Source organism: Stylophora pistillata, chromosome 6 (assembly GCF_964205215.1).
Source record: "Stylophora pistillata chromosome 6, jaStyPist1.2, whole genome shotgun sequence".
Lineage (NCBI taxonomy): Eukaryota > Metazoa > Cnidaria > Anthozoa > Scleractinia > Pocilloporidae > Stylophora > Stylophora pistillata.
The window spans coordinates 21,674,152-21,700,226 of NC_142524.1; the positions used below are offsets into that span (position 1 = coordinate 21,674,152).

Here is a 26,075-nt window from a genome sequence, read left to right on the forward strand (position 1 = left end):
AGATGAATAAACTTCTTCAAAATTCGCAGAATTTAGCTCTTTGAAAAAAAGCTTAGGGTCGCACTTAGCAAAATCTCCTGCAAGTAATGATTCGCGGATTGAACTTAACATTGTTAGGCTATATATTTGAGCTGTTCTCATTTATATTCATTCGCGTCTTACCACCGTCCCTACGCCCTTAAAATTAAACATCTAGTGAATAGGGATTGTCAGTCTCCCTTTAAAGTAGTTTTTTTTGCATATACGAACATAGTTTAGATTGTTTTCTAGGGTGGTTTTTCTTGCTTTATTTTTTACATTTCCGAGTTCTCACTCCGTTGATGTTCCAAAGAACGTAGGTAAAAACGGTACCCCAATCGTTCAATACTTATTCGATTCATTTACTTTTGCTAGGTGGTTCCAGGTTAGTCTATGGTAGAAATAAATAATACTCCTGCTGATATAAATTCGTTGGAAGATTCCCACGCTTTATTAAAACAGCAATAGGTCAATGTTCATAGCATCGTCTTACGATGCAAAAATGACCCAAATAACTGAACAGGTGGTCCGTGATATTGAATAGCGGTAACTTACGAAATATTAATGGCAATTTTGACAAAGACTGGCAGAAAAACAGGTGAGAGCCCAGGTCGATTCCCTGTTAATCTCGGTGACAACAAGCGATAGAAATCGTTTTAGACGCCGTTCACACCTGATATATCAAACTACACAACTGACAGCGAATTTATAACGGGAATAAAAGTAAACTCCCAAAAAACGAGTGGTTTACAATCATAAGCTAATTATCAGATTTCGTACTGATGTCGAAATATATGTTATCTTAAATTAGACGTTAACTTACGCTTTCCTCTCTTAAACTTCTCTGAACGTAGAAACTTAATTTGATAGCAAAAAAAGTGTTTATTTAAGAAAAGCGACTGCGCAGCGAAGGGGTTCAAAATACATGCACTTCAGTTCAAGTCAGTGTGCCAAACCGGCTTAGTTACAAACTCAGATCAGTTGTTGACAAAATGCCAGGTTATGCAACGCAGAATACCTGATTACCTTAATGGCTTAAACGACAAAATAAAAAAAAAAAATAACTGTTTATCACCGACTTTGTAAACCTAGCCATATTTCCGAATTTCAATGTCATTCTTGTCATTGAAGCTGCTACTGTTTGTTTGTTTTTTTTTCTATCTCTAGTGTATAGTGATCTCACTGCTCTTACATGTTGCAACTGCTATCATGAGCCCGTAACCTAAAAACACAAGCACCATCATTCCATTAATTCACAGTAGCAGGCATAACCACAGTGTCCCTTTTTGTTTGTTTGTTCGTTTGTTTGTTCGTTTGCTGCTGTTTTTTTCTTTTTGTCACTTTCCAATGTTTTATTATTATTATTATTATTATTATTATTATTCTTACTATCATTATCATTATTATTGTTGTTGATTTCTTCCTGTTTGTTAGATTTTTTCTTTTCAACCATTTATGCATTTGGCTGTAGTGTTGACTGTTGACAATATTTACATTTTACTCCTCTTGAACTCCTTTTTCTTGCTACTGCACCAATATATATCCCATAGCCTTAGTGTTTCTATTTCCGCGATTTCCATTATGTCGGACAACGTTGCCGCAAGTGTTGTCTTCCTGAGGATATCCTCCTGTGCCGAATCCAATTCTCGAATCGCAGCTTTTACAATTATTCTGTTCATTACCTATGATACCAATTCTTGCCTTGGATTTGTCTTTGTTAAACCTAGGATCATCATAGGCATCTGCATTGAATCCCTCCTTGTTACAATTGGGCTGCAAAGAAGCAGAAGGACCAGTAAGTTTCTTCCACATGTTACGCCCCAGTGATGTATCGCGATATTTTCCATCAGCGATCAGTGAGTACAAAGAGTCGGCCTTCTTATTGATGACGATAAACCTGAGTTGTCCAGCGATCCTCATACCAAGACAGATCTTGGAGAAGGATGTGCTCCAGTAGGTCGGTAGCTTGGTCTCATTTGAATCAAACCCAGTCTTGCCTCCTTGAAGGTGAAACTTTTTTTTATCTTCCCAGTATGTAGAATTGAAATGAAAAGTGTTCTAGGTAAAAATAAAAAAAAAATTTAATCAGGACTACTGCCTCATGACATAATTTATTAGTTGTATTCCTAGTGGAATACGAGCTGATCAAAGTACATGACCTTGCATTTATATTATTTCCAATCAGTTTTCTCACGTAGGCTAATTATTTGTTAAACAGCATTGTAAGTAGGCAATGGGCTATTTCCGAATTACCCTTAGCTTCATTTAAAAACGAGGCCAGGTGCTCAACCATTCGTGTAAAAATGAGTTTAATTTGCTCTTTAATAAAAACGTTTCATTATATGAAAGGATGAACGCCAGGACTCACTCTGAAAAAAGGGACCAAAGTTAGTTTGGAAATCGCGGTTGGAAGCAAGCGTTATCCTTGACAGTGTCTTCCGTGCTGTCATCACATTGTCATCACATCTGTGTTAATACTTTAATGTGATATATAGTTGTATATATCCTATCTTAAGGCAGCTAGCTATATAGTTATGGAGAAGCATGTTTGTGAATACCGCTACTGTACGCGCTTTCCAACTTTATCTAATCGTATGATGCACGATCCTCGCAGTAAATAGCGCTGTTTAAGCAATAGCGAAAATCAGACCTGAAAAAAATCAGGCCTGTAAGGGATTCGAACCACTGACCTCTGCGATACTAGTGCAGCGCTCTACCAATTGAGCTAACAAGCCAACTGGGAGCAAGCCGTTAAGTTGATTCGTAATAAACCCGTGAAAGTGATAAATCAGATAAAATGAAATATATGAGGTTCATATATTTTGAACTGCGGTATTAGAAACGTATGATGCACGATCCTCGCAGTAGATAGCGCTATTTAAGCAATAGCGAATATCAGACCTGAAAAACCTCTGCGATACTAGCTGCACTAGTATCGCAGAGATCAGTGGTTCGAATCCCGTACAGGCCTGATTTTTTTCAGGTCTGATTTTCGCTATTGCTTAATTAGCGCTATCTACTGCGAGGATCGTGCATCATACGTATCTAATACCGCATTTCAAAATATATGAACTTCATATATTTCATTGTATTTGATTTGTCTAATCGCTTCTGCATAAGGGATTTCTTACTTCTCACCTTTAAATATTTCTTGTTGTCGATAGTATTTTCGAAAGGTAAGAGGTTCGCACTATAAAGGAAATATTTCTTTCTTGTTTATTACCCCATAAACGGGAAGAGAGGAAAAGGTATTTCATACGTTGCCCATGATAAAACTTATCCAATGATCAAGCCCTCATCTTTGATCTATCTAAGATGGACAAAATAAGTTTGATTGGCCTCTAGAAGTGAAATGTATCACAGGTTTTTTTACATCTATACCGTAAACGAAAAAGAGGAGGAAAAGCTGACCTGGTTCCCATTAATTTTCATGACCGGTGTCCATCCTCCATCTCCGCATCCAAAGTTTCCCACATGGCAGAAAATAGGTACTGGTTTGGATTCAAGGAGCAACGTAATTTCACCACTCGCTTTAGTTCTGTAGAGATAGTTTACAAGGTATGATACCACATATAGTGATGAATTAAATATCTTTAATCAAAATAATGATAACTTGTTGTTATTTAACCACATTTTACAAGTCATGTCAAGGGTGTTACCTTTCATATTCATTATTGTTAGAAACCGTTGCAATTTATATAAAGCTGAGCAATCCAAACACCATGCTTTTCATAATTTGATTGTCCAAGGGAATTGCTGTCTCCCTGTTTTCATTTATATATTTTTTTGTGTGTGTTGTTTGCGTCTTTAAATAACTGCAGATACGGCTGTAAGTTACGCCATCAACTTGAATACAAATGTTACTATAGTGAATGGCTTATTTTTTTTTAATTAGGCCATCTAATAGCAATTAGATAAGAATACACTGCCGTTTCGCTTTCCAAAAAGGGACAAGGCAACATAATACTTATCATTGAGATTATCTCATCTCTGAATAATCATCTCATTTTCAAACTTTACCTTGCAAGAAAGTATTTAAGTTCAATTTGTTTTTCTGCCTTTGTGTCCCCATATTTTTACAGGGAAAGCTTCAGTTTTTCGAACCTTTGGGTGACCATTCGCAGTTAATGCTTTGTCACCAATATGTTTTGGTATTATTATTCTCATTCATATTTCTATTTATGTTCGGCTTTTTTATTATGTTCATACTTTTACGATAAAGTCTATTTTCCTCTCCTTTCCTTTGACTTACATGTTCTTTTCATAAGCCTCCCTGCAACTCAAAGCTGCAAGAACAAAAGTATGGAAACAGTTTGAAAAGTTTCCGATGATTATAATCTACTTTTTTATGATTTAGAGTTGTAAACATGGCAAATGAACCATTCTGATAGTTTGAATAATGGACTGCATAACAGACACAGCTTCAGTCCCATATGCATGTAGGGCAATCCCTTGTTATCAGTGTGGGAAGCGTGTTGAAATTCCTCTGTTTGTTTCCTTCATGTTATACTGCTCTTTAAAATAAATTTCTCTGATGCCTATAATGAACTAACTTCCCATCAGCAATTAAGGACTTGTCATTATTTTTCGCCTAAGATAAGAGAGGGGGCGGGGGCGGGGGCGGGGCTGGAAGATTTTGGTTTGTTACGATAGCATTCACCTGATCCTCCCATCAGGCTCTGTTATATTCTCTTGACACCCCTGGAGAAACGAGCAAAAATTTTTGGAAATCTTAATAAAAGTAGCACTGTTAAAATATTTAGACTTCGTTTGTGTTCAGTTTTTTAAAAACATAGTTTTCAAATACCAGCATAACTTTGAGCATACTTTGGAAAAAAATGGGCCACGTTAATACCATAATACCCTACTTCTTCGGGAAATATCCAACCCTGTTTGTAACGACTGATTCCCTTCCGTTGCCACTGAAAAGCATGTGATGCCTGTAAAATCCTCCACCACCTTACCCGCTGGTATATGGCAATCCTCCCCATGATGTCCAGGGCGACAAATGCATTGGTAAGATCTCTGACTATTTTTGCACTCCTGAGTGGGCTTACAGTTGTGTGTAGCCTCACTGCACTCGTCAATATCTGAAAATGAATTTAGAGCTTCAACACAGTGTCAAGATCAGTTCGTTTATTGCAAGTTCTGTGGACTCGTGCCAAAGTATCCATTACACAGTGTATATCATGCAAAGATACATCTGTTGTTTAGCTAAGCAGCCAAGCAGTTTTATTTACATCTACAATGAGTGGCAAAGGTGGTTGACATGCCTCCCCTTAGTAAGTGGTCCATAAACCTCTACTCAACATGTCAAACAGATGTTTGTAACTCTTGACGAAAACATTTCCGGAAAGTTCCCAATCTTCCCCCAAACAGGTTGTCCAGGTAGTGACCATTTTTATAACTTTTATAACACCAACACCACCAACTCCAATAGAAAGCAACATTAAAATGGGAGAAAGAGAGAGAGGGTGGGGGAGGGGAAAAAATGGGAGTTATGAAAAAAATTTAAAGAAAGGAAGAGGGCGTGCCAAATTCAGAATTAGCAAGGTCATCAATCTTCCTGACATCTAGGTTTATACGTTCATGTATGAATCAACCATTGGCAATAGCTGACGGGAAAGGAAGAAAAGTAATCTATTAAAAAAGGAGTTGTTCACAATCAAAAACTACTAATTAAAATAACTAGTCTTTTCCTTCTATAAGCTAATTATCAGATTTAAACTACATTTTGCCCAAAGTTAATGTTTACCTTTGCATTCTCGCCCATTTCCAATTAATCTATGTTCACCTGTACAGTTATTAAACCCTTCTATAGTATTGTTGCAAAAGGCATCAAGACTACTCGTGCGTAGCCCTTCAACACACTCGATTATGTTAATACCAGCTAGAAAAGATGGTGTAACGGACACAAACACCTCTCAAGGAGTCATTACCTTTATAACCCTATATAAAGTTGAGGAATGAAGGGTACCATGAAATGACAAAGGCGTTTCTTGATTACCTGTTTTGCACCTCTCACCCTTGAATCCAACTAGACACACACAGTGATATCCTTTGTCAGTGAAACCACTTTGACAAGTGGCGCTGTTCTTGCACGGATTCTCAGCACATTTATTCTTGAAAAGGGGAAATAGAGAGCAATGATTTTAAATATGACACAATTGACCTCTTCACAGCCTACAAAGCCGAGTTTATCTCAAGGTGGCACTTCACTTTTTTTGCGATATAAATTTTTTGACACTTTTGACGGTTTTTTAGCGTTTCCAAAGACCGTGTTTCTTTATACAGCTAAACCAAGGTTGACAAGCGAAATAACAAGAGGAATTATATAGGAAAAATAATTAATTAGATATAGAAATAGATTATTTAAGGAGAGTATAGGTGAATGGCATGAACGCAGAAATAAAAGAACCCTTTATTGGAAAAACAACTATACTCGGCTAGGTTCACAGGCTTGTCCTGAGTCTAAAAGCAGGAAAAGTATCAAATTAAGGGCTAAAAAAAGGATAATTTTTCGTATCTAATATCTTTTACTTTACTTGTCCTGAATTATTGTTTTAATCATGACCATTGCATGTAGCAATCTAACAACATGAAAAGCACTTTCCTTACCACAATGTAAAAGTGATGTGAACTTTTATTCTTTCGGAATTCCTCGGGGACGCTGTATTTATCAGATGACAGAAGCTCGCACCATAATCTTATCCCCAGGGCCAGATTCATAGAAAGACAAGAAGGATTTTGAAGGCATTTAAAGGTACACTCGATGTCGTCGTAAACCGAGAATATTCCAACCCGAGGCACATTCAAAGAATGAGATTCGTCAACAGAAAACAGACCACTTCTTATGTCCGTGGCCTGGTGCGTCCGAGTGTCAGTTCCTGCTGGTCGAGTGAACAACACACCATTCAATTGTGAATTTAAAGGAATATATAAATAGAAGCCCTTTGACAAAATTATCTATTTCTTCATTACATTTGCAGTTCACTGAGTGCGACCATATTGTCAATCACATATTTTCCCTTATAATGCTAAGGATCGACAACATGATTTATCATATGCATATAAATGGATAAATGCTAACCTTGCGATGCTGCATCAGTAGGGGCTATTACAAGATAATTTCGTTTTTATCAACTGAGTTGATAATGTAAATTGACCACCATAGAGTTGCCACTTCGAACGTTGGCCCTTTGCATATTTGTCCTCAAATTTCCTAGCGTCTGCTGCCATTGCTTCCCGAATAATGCCTTTCTTTTTCGCAGGGAATAGGGGAAATAATTTTTCTTTCAATAGTTGGGAAGCAACATTTATGCGAAGTAGACTTTTCAGACTATTAGTAAACGCAATTTCTTACACACATCTGCTTTCTGTGTAAACATTTCAATTTTTTCTTAGTTAGTGTAAAAATAATATCTCTAATAGTTTCCCCTACCTTCTCTAATGCGAACTGTGCATATTTTTACTCTTTAAAGGGTTAGGGTGCTAACATATTAAACATGTAATTGGAATTTGGAAGGCTATGTCTCGTGCGTTGTCTTATTATCCTTTAAGGGTCCTCTGATGAATTTCCTGGCCGACATAAGTCGCTATACGTCATTTAGTTTGGGATAATTTCACACAGTTGTCAGACCATTCATTTAGGCCTGATAAAATAGTGGTTCGCTATCTAGAGGCAATTATTTTCCCTGTAACCAATGTCCACCTGTCTTGGCTGTCTATCATTGACTGCTTTATTATCGCTTAGGGGCTCTGTCCTCACTGCGTAGGTTAAATATGAATTTCCTTTTTCACTCCTAACCAAACGTGAGGTTCACTCAGGCTTTGAAGACGGATAGATGTTTTCCACCCACACTGAAATCCTTAACAGCGAGAGAAGAACCTGGTTGCGCTTTTTGAGCATTTTACTTGGACATGTTGGAACGCACTCGGTGGAATAACAGGACCTACACTGCATAAAATCCAATACTCTTTAATCTTATGGAAAGGTAAGTTCCTTGGAGTTGAAATCGAAGAAAATTCAGCGCCATGATTTTAAGCAGTTGTTGGGCAACCATTCTAGACTTAACGAGATAACGGTATATGTTTTTTTCTGGCAAACTGGGAAGTTTATCTGTGAGTTTTCTCAAAATGCGACCCATTTGCTGCAGCGTTTAACGCTTAAAAGGGTTTGCTATAGTTATTTCTAACACTGATCCTTATTTCTCTCAAATATTTCAGGATTTTAATTCGACCTAACTAAGGAAAAATCCTTAAAAAAAAATTAAAATTCATGGGATGAATATCGATTGGGGAGTCTTGGTGACCAAACAAAAAACCAGGGAGTTTATCTGTGAGTTTTCTCAAAATGTGACCCATTTCCTGCAGCGTTTAATGCTTAAAAGCCTTTGCTGTAGTCATTTCTAACACTGATCTAAATATCACTCAGGATTTTTTTTTCGACCTAAATAATGAGAAATCCTTAAAAAATGAAAACTAACGGGATGAATATCGATTGGGTACTCTTGGTAACAAAAAAAAAAAAGCAGAGATGTCGTTTTTGAAAACAGCCTCTCCTTTCAAACCGAATTTAAAATAGTTTGGATGGATTGGTAGTGAAGTCGACCCAGGGATGGAAGTGACGGAAATTTGTGAGATCAATGCAGAGAGTTGGCTGGAAACATTCCATAGCCTCTGCGCGATCATAAAACCAACTTATTTCAAAGGCAACAGACTTAAAGATCTGGCATGATTAGTAAAAACCAAAAACCGAACAAGCACAAAATAAAGCCAGAGCCATAGCTTAAGTTGATATGCCAATAACAGGGAAAGCGGTTTTTTGTTAAGATGTAGTTGTTAAGATTCTTGCCAACACTAACCCTGTGATCCGTCAGCCTTTCGTTTTACGACGCAAAGTTCCATCAAAAGAGCACAGGTACAAACAGTATACATGGCCAAATCATTGAACACTTGTTCGATTCATTTACTTGTGCTCGACAGAAAATACCGAGGAAGCTTAGTTGATCATCCCTTTCACTGATATGCCATTTTTAACGGGTGAGTGATTCTTCCGGTATGTTAGTTTGTATTGATCATGGTTTAATTAGTGTTTTAGCCGTTAGCGTAAGGACTATCACCATGCAAAAGGCTTCGATTGCAGTTTCTTCTGGAGGACATGATATTTTTGTCTATGTACTGTTTCACACGGGAGAAATTGGTTGGAAACGGCTTTAGTTCAAGGCAGGCAAGACATATATAATGGAAAACCTGACCTGCATAGTTTACATCATGATCTATTTGACACATATCTGGTGCTCTGCCTAGTTCAATAAATGAATGCACGTCGCGATCAGCGTTTCGTAAACATAGGTCTAAATTGCTCAATAGAGTTTTGTCAAATACAGAGTGTTTTTTTCTTTTGAAAATTTTGAGAATTCGATTCCTTGTAGGTATTTCTATGCCCCTTAAGTGAGATATCATAATACTAATATAATGAATATTACCTTTGGAGAATATTAAATATAACGTGAGATATGTGCATATTTGATTGACTCACTTTTAAATATCTGAATGATTAATTTTCACAAGCCTGGCGGGTTAGGCTTTAGTAATAATCTTCAGTACATATGAATAATATTCCTGCTGAGATAGAACAGTTGGAAGATTACGTCATCATTTTCCCTCATCAGAAACGGAGGCAATATTTTGATGTAAGACACCTGCCATTAGTATGTTTATTTCCATTTTTTTTACATACCTAGCCTTGCCTTTTCTTTTGTTTTTGCATTAAAGTAATGTCATAAGTGAAAAATCACTCCTTAATTTTGCCGCGAAATTTCAGCGTTAATTTTAATTTTCACATGTGAAATTACAAAATTGCAATGGTAACATCCATGTCTTGTATCTCGATCAGAGCCAAGACGGCGTCGAGATTGAAGATCAACGGTGACCCTTGAAGAAGTTACGAAATTAAAAGAAGGGGCCGAAAATTATTAACAGGCACGAAGAATTTGAAAGGTATTTTTTGTGAAGAAACTCGAAAAAATACGAACTTTAACAATAATGTATGCTTTAAACGAAAACTGTATTCTTCTTCGTGTTCTCGGTTTTCCATAGAACAAACCAGTAAAAACAATTACAGTTGTGAGCGTAATTTGTCACCCACGATATTAAAAGGTAATCAAATGGTTTTCTCGCGAAGTTAGGAAGTAATTTCATTTGCGTTTTGTCAACATTCTGATAATTTCCCGAGCCGAAAGGCTCGAGAAATTATCAGAATTTTGACAAAACGCAAGTGAAATTAGTTCCTAATCTCCCTCGTCGCCATTTGATTACACATACTAATATTTTGAGTGTTATTTCGTAGGCTGTTTCCGATTCTAAGCTTTCCTACTTATCATATAACCCAAAAGTTATTTAGAAAATGTCTGACTATTCTTTGCATTTTAGAGAGCTTACGTAAATTTAAATTATCACGGAATCAACGTTGCACCAGCTCAGCACCTATCATACAATACGAAATATTATTTGAACTCGTTGATTGTCTTATTCAAACGCACAACGATAAGCTTCGCCAAACTAAAAAGGAGCTTTTAACAACAGTATACCTGAAATTTTGGCAATAAAGCTAACTAAAGTAATTTGTAATCTTAGACATGTTACGCTCAAAGTTTAACATCAAACTTCATCAATTATCTTATTTCAATAGATATACCTTTCATTGCTGATTACAGGGAAAATGATCAAATTTCAAGTGATTTGATAGCTTAATTCTTGAATCTATGACACATAGAGTGTTTATCTAACGACTGATTCTTTAATTCGTCCACTTTCGTCTACTTACTAATCTATTCACCTATTTATTCATTGGTAATTTTATTGCTACAATAATGAGTAACGGGCGTTTAAGGTTTCAGTAACACCATTTAATTCTATGGTTTAGTGGTGCATTTCCAGAGCGGTGCCTTTCTACTGCGCTAGGATGTACCCCATTGTCCTAATACAGCTCCCTCCTTTATCCGATCCGTACAAACACAAGGCTGCATTTCCACATGTGATAGAGTTATCCTTCGGGTGTGACATTATTCAATTCACATTTGTACTTTCCATTTCCACCCGCTTGTTTCTCAAGATTAATGCTGATACAGTTGAGTTCCGTATAACACAAAGTTTCGCAGAACTCCTGTACCATAACTTCAACGATGCGGACCACGTGGTTTTCAAGACGTTTCGCGTAAAAAGCTCCTTCAGGATCGAACTTCAAATGACGGCATTGGTCTGCATCAAAGAACTCTTAAGATATGACGGGTTTCAGTAATGCGTTTTAGATGAACAACGATATAGTATGGATTTTCAAGGATAAGAAGTCTATCTATGAAGGTGAAGTCTGATCGTCCGGGTGAGTGTAGTCCTGAGAAGGACTGTTGTCGGTGGCAGTGACTGACGTTTCGACAACCTGTGCGGAAGTCATCATCAGAGTCAAGTGAATGATTGTTGTCAGTAGAATGTTCTTATTCCAGTTCGTGTGAAATGATCGGTTGGTTTTGCCGTGATGTTATTGGCTGTAAGACTCAAGTGACGTAAGTCGGTCGTGATTGGTCTGTTTCGGTCTGTCGGTAAAGCTAGGTTGTTCTTTTTCGGTCGTTTGTGATGTTTATGTCGTGAATGAGTCGTTTGTATGGGGCGGGTAGTTGTTGACATCTGTTTAGGGGAGTCTGTTCTAAGTTAGTAAACCAGCTTTCCAGAGTCAGTCGTTGAACTATCGTAAACCAGAGAACTATCTGAGCCGACCAAGGATAACATCAGAAGCAGAATTGCCTCCACTATACAATCAACGTCACTACATGACAGCAACTTGACTAAAGACGAACAACGTGCACTGAAACGACTGAGAAACGACGAGAACATAGTCATCCTACCAGCCGACAAAGGACGAGTTACTGTTGTTATGGACAAAACTGACTATCACGACAAAATGGACGCACTAGTTAACGACAAACGAACCTACGAAGAACTCAAACGTGACCCAACGTGTGAAATGATCGGTTGGTTTTGCCGTGATGTTATTGGCTGTAAGGCTAAAGTGACATAAGTCGGTCGTGATTGGTCTGTTTCGATCTGTCGGTAAAGTTAGGTCGTTCTTTTTCGGTCGTTTGTGATGTTTATGTCGTGAATGAGTCGTTTGTATGGGGCGGGTAGTTGTTGACATCTGTTTAGGGGAGTCTGTTCTAAGTTAGTAAACCAGTTTTCCAGAGTCAGTCGTTGAAAATAGTCAGTGCTGTAGGTTAGGCATTTCGCAGAGTCCCAGTCCATATTGTGGTTGGTAAGTCGATGGTGTTCAGCAATGTGATTGCTGACATCACCTTTCCTCGTCGCCCGTCTGTGTTCAGTCAGTCGTGTTGTGAGGTTTCTGCCAGTCTCACCGATGTAGGAGGCTTGGCAGTCGGAACAATTGATCTTATAAATCGTTCCCTGTCTTTTCCTCGGTTCGTCTTTGTCTTTAACGTTGGTTAGTAACTGACGTAGTGTGGTGATGGGTTTGTGGGCGACGCGGATATTGAAGGGTAGTAAGATGCGCGAGATGTTTTCAGACATGCCTTTTATGTACGGTATGGTTGCTGTAGTCGTATGGGTTGCGGTGTCGTTTGTCCACCCGGACGATCAGACTACACCTTCACATGTTACCCCCGGGTTCAAGCCATTCACTGAATTACCATATTGTAAAACCTCAATACACCGGACATCCCTCTAAACCCAACATTTTCTCCGATTTTGAGGGGTTCCACTGCATGTATTAAGCAACCGTAAGGTTGATATCGGCAATGGAGACGGATAGATGATTTCCGCGTACATTGAAAGACTTAACAGCGAGAAAAAAAACTCGGATGCGCTTTTTTAACATGTTGCTCTCTCACGCCATCTTGGACATGTTGGAACAAACGCATAAGAATAGCTGAAACTGCACTGCACACCATCCAAAACTAATTAAATCTTCCCGTTAAGATAAGCTCCATGAAGTTGAAATCGAAGAATATGTAGTATCATGGTGTAAATACAGCTGTTCGGCAACCATTCCGGACTTAAAGATGTAGCGATAAAAATTTTTTTCTTCAAACTGAGAGGCTCAGCTGAGAGTTTTCTCAAAACGTGATCCGTTTGCTAAAGCGTTCTGACATTTAAAAGCGCTTGCTGGAGTCTGTTCTAACACTGATCTTACTATCTCTTTAGGATTTCAGCAGTTGACTTTTTCAAACCGAATCAAAAATGGTATGGATTGTAGCCTGAAGTATATTAGATCGATCCCGACAGATAACTGCGCACCATTATAGAACCAAATTATTTGAAGGGGCAGAAATGAAAAACTTGTATGATAAATAGAAAACAACAGCAAACAAACACACAATAAAGCCAAAGCCATAGCTTAAGTTAATATGCCAACAACAGGAAAACCGCTACAGTTGGTAAGATGTTAATATGACTTTCGCCGCTACTAACCTTGTGATCCGACAACCCTGAGTTTTATGGCGCAAAATTCCATCAAAAGAACGTAGGTAAAAACAATATACATGGTCGAATCGTTGAAACTTATCCGAGTCATTGACCGAATCGAAATATGGCGTCCAATTTGAATTACCATTGTTTTGGACTTACTAGCCTCGTTTTGACACGGAAACACAAAAGATCTATCACATTTGTGAAAGGCTAGTAAATCCAGAATAATGGCAATTCAAATTGGACGCCATATTTCGATTCGGTCAATTTACTTCTGCTTATCGGAAAACATCGTTGACGCTCATTAATTCTCCCTGTCACTGATGTGTCATCTTCCACCAGTAGAATGATAGCTGCGGTATAGCAGTTTTTAGGAATCATGGTTTAAATAAGCTGTTGGCATAGCGACTATCATCACTGATAAGTCATGCAAAAACCTCGATTGCAGTTTCTGTGGGTGACATGGTATTCTTATCTATGTACTGTTTTCTAGGGGAGAAATTTGCCGGGGAGGGCTTTGGTTCAAGGCAGGCAAGACTTGTATTTTGAAAAACCTGATCTGCATACATAATGATCTATTTTGACTCATAATGATCTGGTGCTCTGCCGAGTTGAATAATGACTGAGTACATATTGCGATCGGCGTTTCGGAAACATTGCTCTAAATCGCTTAGAATATATATTTTTTCCTTTGGAAAAATATTGTGAATTTGATTTCTTTTAAGCATTTTATGCCCCTCAATGGAGATATTGCAGTACTCACTATAAATATTACCTTTGTAGGAGATCAGATGGATGCGTTTGCGATTAAATCATTTTTGAATATTTGAGTGGCTTATTAATATAAGCCTGATGGTTGCAGCTTAGTCTATGGTAGAAATAAATAATACTCACCTGCTAAGATAAAACCGTTGGAAGACTCCCATGTTATTATTAAAACTGCAATAGGTCAATGTTCATATGATGCTCTCTCTCTAAAGAACAGCGAGAACGTTTGAATGTTGAATTAGACTATTTTCTCCTTTCATTGCCTTTTAAAAAGGAGTTTTTATAGCTGTGGTTGATATTGGAGTACAGGTTTAATAAAAAATGCACCACTAAGTATTATTTCTTCTTTTTTTTAAATTTTTCTCTTTGCTTTGCCTCTTTGTTCTGTTTTGTTTTGTCTAGCGTTTCTTTTTCTTTTGTGTTTTTCTTTTTTTGTAAAACAGTAACATTATTTAGGCTTTTCGCTGTCCCTAACCAACGTCGTTCTTCATAAGTTTCACCCACTTTTTATCCCACTAAAATTGTCCTAATTGTTCCCTTATAGTCCTCAATTATTTTGCTTTGGTTTTCTAAGTAAAATCATCAGGACGGTTAACTTTACTGAACGAGAGTTAAGTTGGCCATGAGCCCTTTTATCACGATTGGTGGCTTCCAAAGAAGCCGTTTCATAATGCAGCTCTCTGTTCACAAAATTCTGGCGTAACAACTCTTCGTGAACTTTACTTGAAGCTGTCATGCGGCCGTGCTGGTCTAGGAGGGCAGGCGATTTTCCAAGAAATAGCTTCAGGTGGACAGGAGCGTCGACCTGACAACAACCCCCTGTTACAGTTAGACATTTTTTCAGAGAAGAACCAAGGCCTGCTGCTATCAGCTCGTCTTCACTGGCGAGGTAAGGACTCCCCCGGAGATCTGATGGAAACCCAGAAAAGATCGCTCGCAGCACATCGTGGCGCACGGTGCTAGTTTCGTTGCAAGCCAAGGGCAGTTTTAAACCCTTCTCGAATAGTAGAGACAATCTCTCTATAGGCGCGATCTCTCTATATTCATAGGCGCGAAGCGGATCGACAGACGTGTTCTCGAAGGCAGCGGTGAGATCTTCCAAGGAAATGTTCGGCTGGTTCCCATGTATTTTCACAGGGGGAGTAATTCTGCCACTGGATGAAGTGTTCTGTTGTTCTTCCTTTAATTCGCTTTGCAACAGCGCCCTCTACTTCGTAAACGCCCATTACAGTTGGCTTTACCTTCGGACGGTATTTTGATTACAGAAACGATCATAAACATAATTCAGTAACGTTGCATAAAAGCCCGGCTGATGTGTCGCACGCTTCGACATGTTAATTCGAAGGTATCATTTATAAACTGTCCATTTTATATGTTATGACTTATCAAAACGGATCCAGGTGTGAATAGTTATCTAACAGTTTCCTCCGGCGCGAAGCTGTTTTAGGTGGTCGCATATTTGTTTGTATTTCTCTCGATGTTTTTGCAACTCATAATTCTTCTTTTCTCTTCGGGCACAAGAAAAACTAGCTGCTAATAACTATTAAGTCATCAAAAAAATCAAATGAATAAAGGCTGATAGTTTCGAAAGAAACTGTTTGGAGCTGCGTCGAAACGTAAGCTTTTGTAATCGTTACGGTGGCCAATTTACCATTTCAACTTTTTTAATATATCCAAATTATATCAAAAAAATCAGCGGAGTATAAAAGTGCGCGTTTCAAGTGAAAACGAGTGACTTATGTATCGCACTGCTCAGAATGACCCTGAAACGATTTTTATGCCCTTTCAGATCTTTTATCGGGGCTCCTTCATACGAGCAAGTAAGCCCCCAGAATAAGTTAACGCAAAACAATTCACTTAGTCACGGTAAATCGCTCATTGAGCACCGCTATTTCTAGTCTCCTGCCGCAGCCTTTCAATCTCGAAAAGAATCAAAGGCTCTGTTAGCCAACTCGTGAATTAGCTAAGCCAATGTAATTTTTGTCGTCAATAGAAATGGGTGTTTTATTTCCTTACTAAGGTATGAATCGTTAGACTGATAAATGAGCATTATGAGGAATATGATGTGAGACTAAATTAGGCCTCAAAGACAGAGAGTATGGCGTGATTAGGATTTGGTGCAAGACAATCACTGTTCTAGATTTTACTTTTAAGGTTTGTGGAATGAAAGTTCAAAGGGGTGCTGTTTTGTTTATAATAAAACTATTGTTCCAATATTGAGCTCAGTATTTATTTGCGATGCAAGCATAGGGATAACCATGTAAAATCTTATTTGCTGGATGGAACGCACAGACATAAGGATAAGCATATATGCAAAAGATTATCAAAACGTTGCCTTCTTTTTATGCTTATACTCTCTAGTTAAGAATTGGTTGGCATAAGCGTAAGGATAAATTAAACATAAGCGAAAGACTTTCAGGCAGTCGGCAAGCACTATACTGCTTATACCAACCATGTTCCTATGTAACATAACATTGACTGAGCACTTGTGCTCATGTTTATGTTGCAGCTGAGCCCACCTGCACATTAGCTTGTTATGTTTATGCCTATGCTTGTGTTGCAACCGAGTACTGCCCTTGAAGCCTGTTTCACACTTCTAAGATAATTATTAGCACGAGGATGAAAAAACAAGTACAAGGATGTTCACACCACACTAACTTCTGTTTTTCGGAATTCTTGTTAGTCAGTGGATACTCAAAACAAGGATTTTTCCTTATTTTGAGAGTCAATTCCTTGAGATATAAGGATCAAGATTTCTGCTTTTAAGAATTTTATACTCTCCAATGAAAGTTCCTCAGTTTAAGAACACCACCATTAAAAATAAGATTTACATTCCTTGTTTTAAGAATTATGACTTTGAATTCTCATTTTAAAGATATTTCCACTATTGAATGAATATCTCAAATCCTTGCTTTTAGCAAGTGTTCATTCTATGTAGAAAGGTTCTTCTTCCAACTAGATCTATTATACATCCTTGCCAAAATTTCAGAAATATCTGTGGGTTTGTGCTTGTCAAATTCCCTAGGAAATATAACTAAATATAATTTGAAAAACTTTTTTACTTTCATTTTTCTTTCAATACTCTCAATATCTGTGATTCTTCATGAAACAAGACCACAGTTTTGAGTGTTGCTAGTTGACCCCAAATATAAAGCATTAGGAGTATCCTTGTTGCATCTAATTCACAAAAAAATTTAATTTCAAATGACAATGAAAGTGGTTGTCAAAATAAATCATAAATTTATAACTTCCAGAAGAATAAGCATGGGATGTAAACTGCTACCATTTGTAATTTTTACTTACAGTCATGTGATTATTATACAAAAAATTACTGAACCAGAGTAAAGAACCTCAAACTAAATATAAATCACTTGTTGACAGAAGTAATTGACTGTCAACTTATTATTGTTCTAATCTTCAATATGATTCAAAAGAAAAGTTACTGTATCAATTTCTTGAAGAATATGTCCTAGGTGTAAGGTCTCTACGATGAGCATTTAGGTACAGGCAAATCTGTAGCAAGATTTTTGACAAAGACAAAGAGTACTCTTCAGTATGATTCAAAGGAAAGCCTACTATACTTATTCCTTGAGGAATTTGTGTTTGTCATGAAGCCGCTATATACTTTATATTTTAGTATTGGTGAATCTGAATAGAGATTTTTATTGAATAGTTAAAATTTCAGCATATTAAGTTAACATGTAGCTGTGCCATTTCTTGAAGAGTTGGTGTTAGGTATAAAGCCATGCCACTTTGCTGTTAGTTTGATATACATCAAATGAAGTGAAACTTAAGTCTTGCTTCAAAATGAAACTTGCTGCTGTGCATGTACCTTAAGTTCAAAATAATGTAAAACATTTTAAAGAAAACACAATTTGGGTTTATTATGTCAGATTAAAAGTTGTTGTTGAGTTTGTAGTATGGCCTGGCTAACCTGTGTTACATGCACAAAATATTGATAGAAAAAACCACTACTTGGAAAGGACATAGGGATGATATATTTTTTAACAATCTTTGAGAAGTGCTCTCTTTTGAGATCTTTACTTACTCATTTAAAAAAAAAAATAGGTCTTACTCTAAGAAACTTTAGTCACCTAATAAAGTAAGGCCTCTGTTATCAGTTTTAGGCAGTATTTGTCACTCCAATGGCTACGAAGGCGGGTACAGCAAGGTGTTTTAGAGCGCCAAGAGCACGACAAGGCACATAAGACGTCGGGGTCATCTACTGCAGCCAAAGAAGTTTCCGGTCGTGACGTCTCTACGTACCATTGGAATTCAACTTCCTAGGCCGAGAGAGTGGGATCGCTCGCGTGCAACGACCCTCCCACTATAAACAACCTCTTGCACAGGTTCTCTATGTGCAACTTTTTCTGAACATTTCAACTCTTCTTCTGTATCCCGCTATCATCAAAGTCCTGCGGCGATGGGGAAAGGGCGAAGCAACAGGTGGAGGTACCCACTGGCAGTTGTAGCTCCAACCCTGCACGTAGGCGGCCTGGAGATAAGAGTCGCTCTCCTTCTGACCCTGGGACAACAGAAGAGTTCGGCGTTTTCTCAGGTGACTGAGCAGCCCTGTTTAGGATAGCACTGCTCACCCTCCAATGAGGGAGGAGACTAGAAAAGGTGTCTCAAACATAGTTTGTCCCATCACCTACTAGCCAGTCTACCGCGGCTAGCAGTGTTACTCCTTTTGCGGTCGAAACACAGAGAGAATGAAACAGACGATTTTCGGAGCATGGAACGTCCGAACACTTATGGACAGGGAAACTTCAACAAGGCCAGAGAGGAGAAGAGCCCTTGTTGCCAAAGAACTGTCACACTACAGTAATTTCATTGCCGCACTCAGTGAAACTAGGCTAGCAGATGAAGGATCCGTTGCTGAGCTCAAAGGGGGATACACCTTCTTCTGGAAAGGCAAAGCTCAAGCCGAAGAAAGAATCCATGGGATAGGTTTGGCAATGAAGACATCAATTCTGAAGCAGCTGCCAGACTTCCCTTCTACCATCAACGAACGACTAAAGAAGCTTCGTTTTCCACTAACCGTCTCCCGACATATTACAATCATCAATGCATACGCACCAACAATGACCACCAGTTACGAGGCAAAGGAAACCTTCTATGAGGATCTGAATAACCTCGTAAAGGATGTACCCCGTGGGGATACACTCTTACTGCTGGGCGACCTTAACGCAAGAGTCGGCTCTGACTAAACTAACTGGAATGGCGTGCTGGGACCACATGGAATGGGGAAGATGAACTCCAACGGCCTGCCACTCCTGAGCCTATGTGCAGAGAACAACCTGACAATCACCAACACCCTGTTTCGGCAAGCTGACAAGTACAAATCAACCTGGATGCATCCAAGGTCCAAACAGTGGCACCTGATTGATTACATTATCTGCCGCAGACGAAATGCTAGAGACTTCGGGATTACCAGGGCCATGCGAGGAGCAGAATGTTGGACTGACCATCGGCTCGTCAGATCTGTCGTCAAGCTCTACATCGCCCCCACTCGTCAGAAGAGGCCCAAGCTCAACCGGCCGTCATTCAACATCGCCAAACTCAACTATTCAGACCACCAAGACCACTTTGTGAACAGCCTGGACGACAAGGTGACTTCCCACGGACCACTCACTGGAAGCCCTACACAAAAATGGGACCACTTTAGCTCGATGGTAAAGGAGGAGGCTCAGTCGATACCTGGTCCAAAGAAGAGAGTGCACCAGGACTGGTTCGATGAGAATGATCAAGCCATCACCCAGCTCTTAGACGAGAAGCAGAAGGCATTTGTGGCCTGGCAGAATGAACTTTCCTCCATCTCTAAGCGTGATGACTTCAAACACCTTCAGCACCGAGCCCAGACCACCTTACGCCACATGCAGGATGAATGGTGGAAGAACAAGGCCCAAGAAGTCCAACTATGGGCTGATGTGAAAAACTCGAAGATGTTCTTCAGCACCATCAAGGCAGTGTACGGACCGTCCCGGCCTAACACAACCCCTCTCCTGTCAACAAATGGTACTCTACTGAAGGAGAAGAACGCCATCACATAAAGATGGAGGGAACACTTCAACAACCTTCTCAACAGATCCTCTACTGTTAGCAATGAAGCACTGCACCAGATCCCTCAGAGATCCACAATAGACAGCCCTGACCTCCCCCCCAGCATGGAGCAGGTCCAGAAGGCCATCAAGCAGACCAGCTCAGGAAAAGCCCCCGGCAAGGATGGGATCCCTGCAGAAATCTACAAGGCTGCAAGACAAGTAACCCTTAACGCCTTCCACAGCCTCCTCTGCAGCATATGGGAGGAAGAGGACATTCCCCAGGAGTTCAGAGACGCCACAATCATCTCCCTGTACAAAAACAAGGGCAGCAAATCTGACTGTGGCAACTACCGGGGCATATCACTCCTGTCTATTGCTGGTAAGATTCTGGCGCGCATCATCCTGAATCGCCTGATCTTCAACATCTCTGAGCACAACCTACCAGAAGCCCAGTGTTGATTCCGTCTAGGCCGCAGCACAACTGATATGAACTTTTCGGTCCGGCAAGTACAGGAGAAGTGCAGGGAACGGAATATGGATCTGTATGCAGTATTTGTCGACCTGACCAAAGCGTTTGACACTTTCAACAGGGCTGCACTGTGGAAAGTTCTTCAAAAACTTGGTTTTCCCCAGGAAGTTTGTGACCCAGATCCGTCTATTTCATGACAGCATGACGGGTCTAGTGCTTTCTGGAGGTGAGGCGTCTGAACCCTTTGAGATTACCAACGGTGTTAAACAGGGATGTGTCCTTGCCCCAGTACTGTTTAACCTCTTCTTCGCCTGCATTCTCAGCCACTCTGTCAAAGACATCGAGAACGGAGTATACATAAGGTACAGACTGGACGGATCTCTCTTTGACCTTCGACGCCTCAATGCTAAAACCAAGACAATTGAGAAACTGATCCTAGAGGCCCTCTTTACTGACGACTGTGCCCTCATGGCTCATACAGAATCCACCCTCCAGCTCACTGTCGACAAGTTTGCTGAAACATCCCGCCTGTTTGGCCTCACCATTAGCCTGGAAAAACAGAAGTGCTGTTCCAGCCCAGTCCTCTCACAACAGACCACCGCCCATCTATCTCTATCGAAGGAACGGAACTGAGGACTGTAGATGAATTCAAATACCTCGGCAGTGTCATTTCCAGCGACGGCTCCCTTGAAAAGAGATTAACACCAGGATCTGTAAGGAAAGCCAAGCCCTGGGCAGACGGCGAGCTCATGTGCTGAACTAACACAACATCCAGTAGTCTACCACGCTCAGGGTCTACAAGACAGTTGTGCTCACCAGTCTCCTCTATGGCTGTGAGACCTGGACCCTATAGAGGAGACACATCAAACTGGTGGAGCGCTTCCACATGCGGGGCTTACGCTCAATCCTGGGCATTAAATGGCAGGACATGATCACAAACCTTGTGGTCTTGGACCGTGCAGAAACCACCAGCATTGCGGCCATGATTCTCAAAGCCCAGCTCAGATGGACGGGGCATATCATCCGAATGGACAGTGACAGAATCCCAAAGCAACTCCTCTACGGAGTTCTCAGTAAGGGAAAGAGAAAGCAAGGCAGGTCACTGAAGCGCTTTAAAGACTGCATCAATGCCAACATCGCCTGCACTGGCATCGCAACAAAGCAGCTTGAGGAGTGTGCAGAGGATCGCACTGGATGGCGTGCATCGACGCGCGAAGCAACAAAAGCCCTCGAAGCACACCGGCGAGCCAACGTCACTAAGGCTCGCGCTAAAAGGAAGACAGCAGCAGAGACACCCAAACCTCCAGGCCAGTTTCCCTGCTCCCACTGTGGTCGTGTTTGCCGTTCCCGCCTTGGACTCCTCAGTCATCAACGAACCCACCCACGCACATAGACGTTATCATCGAGACCGATGGTCCACCAATAAGTCACTCACTGTCAGTGCATATTCCTTGTTTTGAGAACTGATAATCACACTAATTTTGAGTGATATCTTTAGAACTTCCTGTTCCTCACTCCAGGACGCATTTTTAAGAAAAAAAAATCCTGAACTCAACGTATCTGGAAACATACATACTTAACAGTGCACTAATAACATAACCATACACAGTGCGAGTTACACCATTGAAGAAACAGCATATCGATTGATAGAACTTATGCTTGAGCTTCTTTCACTGCAGTTCCCACTTGTGAACCACTTTCCAAAGTCGATACAACTTCAGGAATACCAAACAAGCCTTAAACAAGTCACTTTACGAGCATTTGGCCGTGAGCGACTCTTCAAAATCGGACTATCGGCGAGCAGCTACTCGAGTCGTTTGAGCCCGCGGTTGAAATTACCAAAAGATCAGCGTTTTAAATGTAAAATTTATATCTAGATAAAGTTTCGCCCCAGGGTAACAGGGTGTTTCGGTGGCCTTATGGTAAAAAGCAATGCGGTAGCTGACATTCTCAGGGTAGCGACGTAGGTGGTTCAAATGCGACGTTTCCATGTATAGTCTGAGTTTGGCTTACCTTTCCTTCTTTATTTTCTTTTTTTTTCCGACACAATAATCATTTTCCTGGATGTGTACATTTAAAAATAGAAGTATTGATGCCATAAATGAAATATACGCTGCAAGAAATAAAAGTGTATTCGAAGATTGGGCAAACTTTAATTAGTTGACAAATGAAAAAAGATATACTTTTTTACTCTTTCAAGATTATCATTGGCTTCTTTTTCACCCCAACACTATTCTTACCAACAAAGGTCACCATTTTGTTTGTTTATGACTCGCCAAAAACTATCAAATGCATTCAAAAGCCTAAAATAGAAAAAAGTTTACAGGAATCGACCAATCGAGCGAGCGCCATTCACACCTCTTACCTACAACTCGCTCTTGCGCACGCGCAATTCACGAGTTAAAAGGGGGCCGCCAGAGGGCAGGTTCTAAGCCGCCTGGTCGAAATGAAACAATTTCGATAATTCAAATAAATTTTTTACCAACAGGAGTTTGTTAGTCATCTTTTGAGTCATATAAAATCTATGAATTTGCAAGCGCTTTGTGAACAGTGCGGCCGGCCCTTAATTAGTGTGCTATTGTTAACTCTATCGCACCTTGGGACTGACATCACGCTCCAAACCGTTTGATCGACAGCAGCTAAAATCTGCAGTGCGACTCAAGTATTTCCAAAGCTAAATTTCTTGACCAATCACAGTTGATAAGTTCTAAACATGCAAATTGATTCTCCGCCTGTTGATAAACTGGGCACTGTAAGTACATGTCGCAAAAGACAATAGCATTCTGCGCGATGACTTACTTTTTCAGATCAGTCACTGTATGGTTTCATTAATTCTCTTTCGAGGCAACTCATCACGAGATAAAAATGATCCAAATGACTGAACAGGTGCTCTATGATATTGAATAGCGGTAACTTACGAAATATCAATGGCAATTAAAACAAAGATGAAATAAACAATTTTTAATATAAGAAAAAAAATCGAGTTTCCAGATGGGATCCCATCTGGAAATTCGATTTTTCTCTTATATTAAAAATTAAGACAAAGACTGGCAAAGTAACAGGTGGGAGCTCATGTCGATTTCCTGTTAACATCACTTGTTTAATAACAATGCTTGGAATTCAAATGAAAAAAAAGTGTCTTAATCTCTGAACTGGCTACAGAGGAAGAACAAACTTTGCTTGAAATGATGATGTAGAGTGTGTTAGATTCACTTTGCCTCCATCAACGAGGTAATATCTTAATTTTAGATACCTGCCATTTTTAAGTTTATTCGCATATCTTTAAATAACTAGTAACGATGTCACCCCTTTATCCACAGTCCATCTGTTGAGAATGAAACTATTTCTAAGTTAGATCTTGATACGATAAGTAATAATAGCGCTGAGATGTAAATTTTAAAGGTTTTCCGATAATGGACAAAGTGCTCGAATCTGATTATTCCTTCCGCATAGCTCGTCGAAACCTCGGTGACAAAAAGCGGCAACAACCTGATATATCAAAATACACAATTGACAGCGAATTTATAACGAAAATTTCAACCATCCATGCATTTTGCCGTAGTGCTAGTGCCATTTACTTTTTACCCCCCTGGTACTCCTTTTTCTTGCTGTTGCACTAATATATAGCCCATAGCCTTAATGTTTTTATCTCCGTGATCTCCCTTATGTTTGACTGCGTTGCCACAGGTGTTGTCTTCCTGGGAATCCTCTTTTGCCAAATCTGATTGTAGAATCACAGCTTTGACAATCATTCTGGTCATTACCGATAATGCCAATTCTTGCCTTGGATAAGTCTATGTAGAACTTAGTATAATTATAGGCATCTGCACTGAATCCCTCTATGTTACAGTCGAGCTGCAAAAAAGCAGAGGGCCCAATAAGGTTCTTCCATATGTTACGCTCCAGTGATGTTTTGCGATATTTCCTGTCGGTAATTACAGTAAGTCGGCCTTCTTATTGATGACGATAAACCTGAGTTGTTGGTCGATCTTCATACCAAGACAGATTTTGAGAAGATAGATGGAGAAGGATGTGCTCCAATAGGTCGGTAACTTGGTCTCCTTTGAATCAAATCCAGTCTTGCCTCCTTGAAGGTGAAACTCCTTTTTAATCTCCCAGTATGAAGAGTTGAACGAAAAGTGGTCTAGGTAAAAATGCGAAAAAGTTATTCAGGACTACTAGCTCGAAAGATTAATCATCACTTGTATTCCTCGTGGTCTTTGCAGAAAGACGTACCGAATTAATCAAATTACAGGTACGTGACCTTGTATTTATCGAATCATTTTTCTGACTAGACTAATTAGTTGTAAAATGATATTGTGAGTAGGCAATAGGCCATTTTCGAATTACCCTCGGCCTCTTTTTCAGAACGAGTTTAAACGAGTTTAATTTGCTTGTGAATAAAAACCTCTCATTACATTAAAGGATGAGCCTCAGGACTTGCCTTGTGAAAAAGAGGCCAAAGGTAATTCGGAATTGGGCTATTGGAAGCAGCTGTTATCCCAGGTAGGGTATTGCGCGCTGTCATCTTAAACTATGTGTTGATAATTTAATGCGGCTTATAGTTGTATGTATTCTATCTTAAGGTAACTGGGTATATAGTTATGAAGAAGTATGTTTGTTCTCAGTAAGATGGGCACAATTAGGCGGCCTCTTAATTTGAGATAGACCACAGGTTCTTTTACATCGAGAACATAAAAGAAGAAGAGGGGAAAACTGACCTTTATTCCATCAGTTTTTATTACTGGCGTCCATCCTCAAGCTCCGCATCCAAAATTTCCCATGTGGCAGAAAATGGGTACTGGTTTGGATCCAAGGAGCGACGTAATTTCACCACTCGCTTTAGCTCTGTAGAGATAATTTACAGAGCATGCTACAAAATGTAGTAATAAATTAGTATACCTTTAACGAAAAAACATTTTCTCCCTATTTACCCACATATTGACACTAAAACCTAAAATACCAAATCGATTGATAAGTCATGTGAAGGGTGTTCATTATTGTAAGAAACCGTTGCAATTTACATAGAATTGCAATTCAAATCACATATTTTTTATTTTTTATTTTTGTTGAAGGAAAGTGCTATCTTTCTCACAGCACGAACAATCAAATTTAAGTTGGCGTAATGGCGACTTAAAGCTAGCGTAAAGTTCTCATTTACGAAACTTTACGCTACCTTTACACTACGTAAAGGCAAGCTTTACGCAACCTTTATGCATGTGTAAAGTTGGTGTAATGAGACTTCTTTAAGCCGCTTTTAAACTTGGAGTAAAGCTAGCGTAAAGTTCTCATTTACGTAA

At 39.5% G+C, this 26,075-nt stretch overlaps 4 protein-coding genes across 5 annotated transcripts; 3 read left to right on the forward strand and 1 right to left on the reverse strand.

Moving 5' to 3' along the window:
• Positions 1 to 292: 292 nt before the first annotated feature.
• LOC111345634 (uncharacterized) lies at positions 293 to 13,658 on the reverse strand. 2 transcript variants are annotated; one of them, XM_088763551.1, is made up of 7 exons: positions 13,498 to 13,658; positions 6,637 to 6,905; positions 6,026 to 6,140; positions 4,983 to 5,108; positions 4,271 to 4,304; positions 3,430 to 3,556; positions 293 to 2,076 (listed from the first exon to the last, which is right to left on the reverse strand). In XM_088763551.1, exons 1-7 carry the CDS (start codon positions 13,637 to 13,639, stop codon positions 1,543 to 1,545), a joined length of 1,347 nt encoding a protein of 448 aa, XP_088619677.1. In that variant the 5' UTR covers positions 13,640 to 13,658; the 3' UTR covers positions 293 to 1,542. The 2 variants fall into 2 exon arrangements, with proteins under 2 accessions (XP_088619677.1, XP_088619676.1); XM_088763550.1 differs by having other exon boundaries at positions 6,637 to 6,908.
• A 5,316-nt stretch (positions 13,659 to 18,974) lies between these two features.
• On the forward strand, positions 18,975 to 19,472 carry LOC148728774 (protein CFDP2-like). Its single transcript, XM_088725027.1, has one exon. It carries the CDS (start codon positions 18,975 to 18,977, stop codon positions 19,470 to 19,472), a length of 498 nt encoding a protein of 165 aa, XP_088581153.1.
• Positions 19,473 to 19,505: 33 nt separating this feature from the next.
• Positions 19,506 to 20,315, forward strand: LOC148728775 (uncharacterized). Its single transcript, XM_088725028.1, has one exon. The coding sequence runs from the start codon at positions 19,506 to 19,508 to the stop codon at positions 20,313 to 20,315; it is 810 nt and encodes a 269-aa protein (XP_088581154.1).
• Positions 20,316 to 20,429: 114 nt separating this feature from the next.
• Positions 20,430 to 21,408, forward strand: LOC148728776 (uncharacterized). The gene is made up of 2 exons (XM_088725029.1): positions 20,430 to 20,685; positions 20,897 to 21,408. Exons 1-2 carry the CDS (start codon positions 20,430 to 20,432, stop codon positions 21,406 to 21,408), a joined length of 768 nt encoding a protein of 255 aa, XP_088581155.1.
• The last annotated feature ends 4,667 nt before the right edge of the window (positions 21,409 to 26,075 follow it).

Coding starts and splice junctions, on each gene's coding strand:
- LOC148728775 (XM_088725028.1), top strand. CDS start 19,506: ATGGGGAAGATGAACTCCAACGGCCTGCCACTCCTGAGCCTATGTGCA.
- LOC148728774 (XM_088725027.1), top strand. CDS start 18,975: ATGAAACAGACGATTTTCGGAGCATGGAACGTCCGAACACTTATGGAC.
- LOC148728776 (XM_088725029.1), top strand. CDS start 20,430: ATGGAGCAGGTCCAGAAGGCCATCAAGCAGACCAGCTCAGGAAAAGCC. Junction 20,686..20,896: donor ATCACTCCTGTCTATTGCTG/GTAAGATTCTGG, acceptor CACTTTCAACAG/GGCTGCACTGTGGAAAGTTC.
- LOC111345634 (XM_088763550.1), bottom strand. CDS start 13,639: ATGGTAATTCAAATTGGACGCCATATTTCGATTCGGTCAATGACTCGG. Junction 3,557..4,270: donor GAGGCTTATGAAAAGAACAT/GTAAGTCAAAGG, acceptor CTATCTCTACAG/AACTAAAGCGAGTGGTGAAA. Junction 2,077..3,429: donor TGAAAATTAATGGGAACCAG/GTCAGCTTTTCC, acceptor ATTTTTACCTAG/AACACTTTTCATTTCAATTC.